At 37.5% G+C, this 4390-nt stretch overlaps 1 protein-coding gene across 1 annotated transcript; it reads left to right on the top strand.

Moving 5' to 3' along the window:
- Positions 1-1978: 1978 nt before the first annotated feature.
- LOC133723770 (F-box/kelch-repeat protein At3g17530-like) lies at positions 1979-3329 on the top strand. Its single transcript, XM_062150638.1, has one exon. It carries the CDS (start codon positions 2031-2033, stop codon positions 3261-3263), a length of 1233 nt encoding a protein of 410 aa, XP_062006622.1. The 5' UTR covers positions 1979-2030; the 3' UTR covers positions 3264-3329.
- The last annotated feature ends 1061 nt before the right edge of the window (positions 3330-4390 follow it).

The following is a 4390-nucleotide window of genomic DNA, read 5'->3' as shown; positions in this document are numbered from 1 at the left end:
ATGTAGCCATCATCATAACTTCTTTGCTGAGATTAAATTCAAGCGGAGATCAGGTACATGTCTTACGTCTTTGAGAACAAGTCTGCAGCCTACATTTGTTTGCAAGATCACATCACCAATTCCCATTATTTTTGAGATGCTTTTATTTCGCATTCTCACTACACCAAGATCACCAACTTTGTAGGTTGAGAAAAGTTCCTTTCGAGGAGTAGCATGGAAGGAAGCTCCACTATCAACAACCCATGTAGTTTCTTCACTTGAAAGACTCATACATGCTTTTTCACATTCGGAAACTAACTCTTCACATTCCAGAAACTCTGACAATATTATGATATCACCATCCGAAGAAATTGTAGCAGTGTCTGTCTCATCTCCCTTCTCTTCCTTCTTCTTTTCTCTCTTCAATTTTCTGCATTCTCTTCTATAATGACCTTTTTCATTGCAATGGTAACACGTGACATCCTTCCTTGACCTAGATTTGCTTCTTGATCTCCCATGACCATGTGAATAATGATGTGGCTTCCGGCTTCTAGCTCTTCCCCTCCTTTCTACAATCACAGCTTCAGAATACGAAGAATCTGTAGATGTTCTTCTCACCTCTTCATTCAGCAAGTTGCTAGTCACTTGACTCAATGACACAACACCTTCAGGAGCAGAGTTGCTAACTAAAACCACCAATGTTTCCCAACTGTCTGGAAGAGAACTAAGAAGGAGCAATGCTTGCAATTCGTCATCAAGAACCATATTCATTGAGGAAAGCTGATTGACAATACTCTGCATCTCATTCAAATGTTCATTGATTTAGGTGTCTTCCTTGTATTTGAGATTGACAAGCTTTCTAATCAAAAAAGCTTTGTTTGCTGCCGTCTTTCTTTCATATAGGCTTTCAAGCTTTCTCCATAGCGCAAGTGCTGTGATCTCCTTCGAAACATGGTGAAAGACGTTGTCATTAAGCCATTGCCGAATAACTCCAATAGTTTTTCTGTTCAGCTTGTTCCAATCATCTTCAGGCATAGTCTCTGGCTTATCACCTTCAATTGGAGAATACAAATCTTTGCAGTGCAGTATGTCCTCCATCTTTGCTTTCCAGATCATGTAATTTCTCCCATTTAAGCTAACCATCCGGTTTGTGTTGACCTCCATGTTTTGCCCTTGCTAACCAATAGCTTTGATACCACTCTATTGGGATTGATAGCAGATTATGCAGCAATATAGTAAGAACAACAAAGAGACACCAGAATTTAACGTGGAAACCCTTCAATATGAAGGGAAAAAACCACGGGACAATCTCCGAAGAACTTCCACTATGAAAATGGGATTACAATCACCAATTTCTCTAGAACACTAGAGGAAAATCTCTCAAGAGAAACACTCTTGGATACACACTCTATGCAGATTGTAAAAGAAGGATTGCTTTCTTTCTTCTCTCCTTTTACAATGAATACTCACTCTCTATCCAGCTAAGACTACTGGAGGTTAATACATATAGCTGATGACTTCTTCCATTCACGTACCAGACCCTTCTAGTCTTTCTTGGGAAGAGAAGAGATGACCAAATCAACTCCAGCTGCTGCATGCTTTTCTTTTAGGAAATTGAAATGTCCCCTCTTTCTTTTCTTTTTCTTTTTCTCCAAGACAAAGTCTAACTTGGGTTATAACACCTATTAATTAGATGTATAGCATGAGGAGGGAATTCCAACAAAGTTGATCGATGCAGAAAGCCACAGAATTGGTCGAGTTCAAAATCCAAGTTTTTTTATCGGGTAGCATTTCGAGTTCAAATGCTACTTGGCCAGGTTGACCCCCTTTTGATCACAAGAAACAATCACGTTCATGAACAGAAAAGAAGCAATCTTATGAGCAATTGCTATTTTTATCGTAGAATATAAGGATGTGGTTACATAAAGAATTTGACCATAGATTCCCCCCTCCTCCTCCTCCTCCTCTTGTGTTTGTAATGGTCTATATATAAAAATTCATGTACAAAAGAAAAGTAGAAGGAAAAAGAAAAAACACAGATCTGAGCAATAATGAGAGAGTTTTGCAAATTGCCGGAAGAGATGGCCATGCAAATCCTATCAAGACTGCCTCCCCAATCACTTATGCGATTCAAGGGCGTCCACAAGTGCTGGTATACTATGATCAACAGTCCCAAGTTTAAAGCCAAACACCTTTCCAATTCCATGCATAACCATTCCTCCATTTGTGTCCTTTTCAAGCTATCGGTCCTCAAGAACAACAACACAAGAGACAATAACGAAAAGGAAACTGTATTCTCGTTGCTTACATTTTGCAATGATGATGATGATCAGAATGAGCATATCATTCATTATGTTGGCGATGATATTACGAAGAATCACTTTGTTGGGCTCAAGGCCAAGGATCTAGAGTCTGTATGGATTATAGGCCATTGTGATGGAATTATATGCCTAGCTGATTCTAGTAACGTAATCTTATGGAATCCAGCTCTTAGGGAATTCAAGCTTCTTAACCTTGAGCCTTATCCGGATGATCAGGTCATGACTTCTTTTGGCTTTGGTTATGATCCAAAGTCAAAAGCTTACAAGGTTGTTAACATTGGAAAGCCTGGTGAGGAAGAATATGGTGATGGTCATCTCCTTAATAATCCTCCCACCGTCCAAGTATACACCTTAGGTACCGACTCTTGGAGAGAGATCAAGACCGGCTCCTTGGAAACAGAAACTACGAATATGTGGCCCGAGGAATTCGATATGTACTTCAAGGGATTTTGTTATTGGAGGGGAAGGGAGCAAATAAAGGAATTCGACAATTTTTGTGACAGAAATGAGGAGGAATATGTTAGGCAATTAATCATTTCGTTTGATACGGTTGATGAGGTATTTCATCATATATTGTTTCCGGATAGTTTATATGAGTCATTTGCGTGTTGGTATTTTAATATGAACGTTATAGTTTGGAATGAATCCGTTGCTCTTTTCGGCATGGATTATGGTATATTCGAAGATTATTCACGGGTATTATGGGTGATGGAAGACTTTGGTGGAGTAGTTAAAGGTTCCTGGATAAAGCAATTCACCTTTGGGACAGCGGCGGGACTTGAGAAACCATTGCAATTTTGCAATAGGGATGAGATTTTTTTGGTTTCCGAAGGGCGTTTAGTCTCCTGCAACATCGATACTGGAAAGCTTAAGCATCTCCCCACTCCTAACATGGATTTTGATCATTTGGAAGCTGCTGTTTATGTTAATAGTATAGTTGGGATTTTGAAAGCTAGAAATTAGAGATAATTGTAGCAGTATAATTTCTTACTCTATCTCTAGTCCAACAGCTGGATTTTAAACGTTGCCATGTGTTGTAATTTTATTCACATGCAGATAGCCATGCAAGCCATTATTACAATATTCAATCCTTCCTGATTCTACCACGTAATTTCTATCTTTTCTTTTGTTTAGGAGAACAACAAGCAGGATCATGCATGGATCATAATTGCTGATTCAAAACTTATCTCTTCCATTATTAATTACAAACAGCTCAGAAATTACAAAGTTGGTTCTACACGTAAGAACATATATATATATATATATATATATATATATATATATATATATATATATATATAAAGAAAAAACCAAAACATTTGAGCATCAAATAAAAAACCGATTGAAAATTTTATAAAAGGAAAATGATTGTTGGCCTCAATGAGGCCTAAGATTTGTGACCTCAATCTTATGTGTTGTATATATCATGTCATATATGTCACCTACATGAAAGCTTGAAAAAGGAAGAAAGACGCAGAGGAAATAGAGAGGCTATACTGTTGTATTGATTGAATCAAATGAAAGGTTACAACAGCAGGTTTATATAGTTTTGGACACGTCACTACAGGAAAATAGGTCATTTACGGCCGCAAAAAACGCAGTAAATGACACTTTACGGCATGTGAAGAGACGCTCTTATAGACAGCGTCGTAAAATTGAACTCAAATTTTCACTTTTACGGCGTGCAATTTTGCACGCCGTAAATGTACTAAAAAACACGCCGTAAATGTCCTCATAAGCGCGCCGTAAATTTTCAATGCACGCCGTAAATGTGCTCAGAAGCACGCCTTAAATTTTCATTTACGATGCGCATTGCACGCCGTAAATGTCTATTGCAAAATTTTTTTTTTGAAAAAAATCAATTTATTTTCAGTTGTTCCAGGATCACCCCAACATTGCAGCTATTAGCCATATCATGTTCAGGCACTTATTGAAACAAAATAGAAGTACAACATACCCAATGTAAAAGAAACTCTTCATCAAAATTATCTCAATCAACCACAATAATCATATTACAACAAGTTTAATAATGATATACTAAACCTCATTACATCATTTAATCGTTTGACTAATAAAATCGATAAGTTAGC

The sequence above is a fragment of the Rosa rugosa genome, chromosome 7 (assembly GCF_958449725.1).
Source record: "Rosa rugosa chromosome 7, drRosRugo1.1, whole genome shotgun sequence".
In the NCBI taxonomy this organism is placed as follows: domain Eukaryota; kingdom Viridiplantae; phylum Streptophyta; class Magnoliopsida; order Rosales; family Rosaceae; genus Rosa; species Rosa rugosa.
This window is presented reverse-complemented; position numbering and strand designations above follow the sequence as displayed.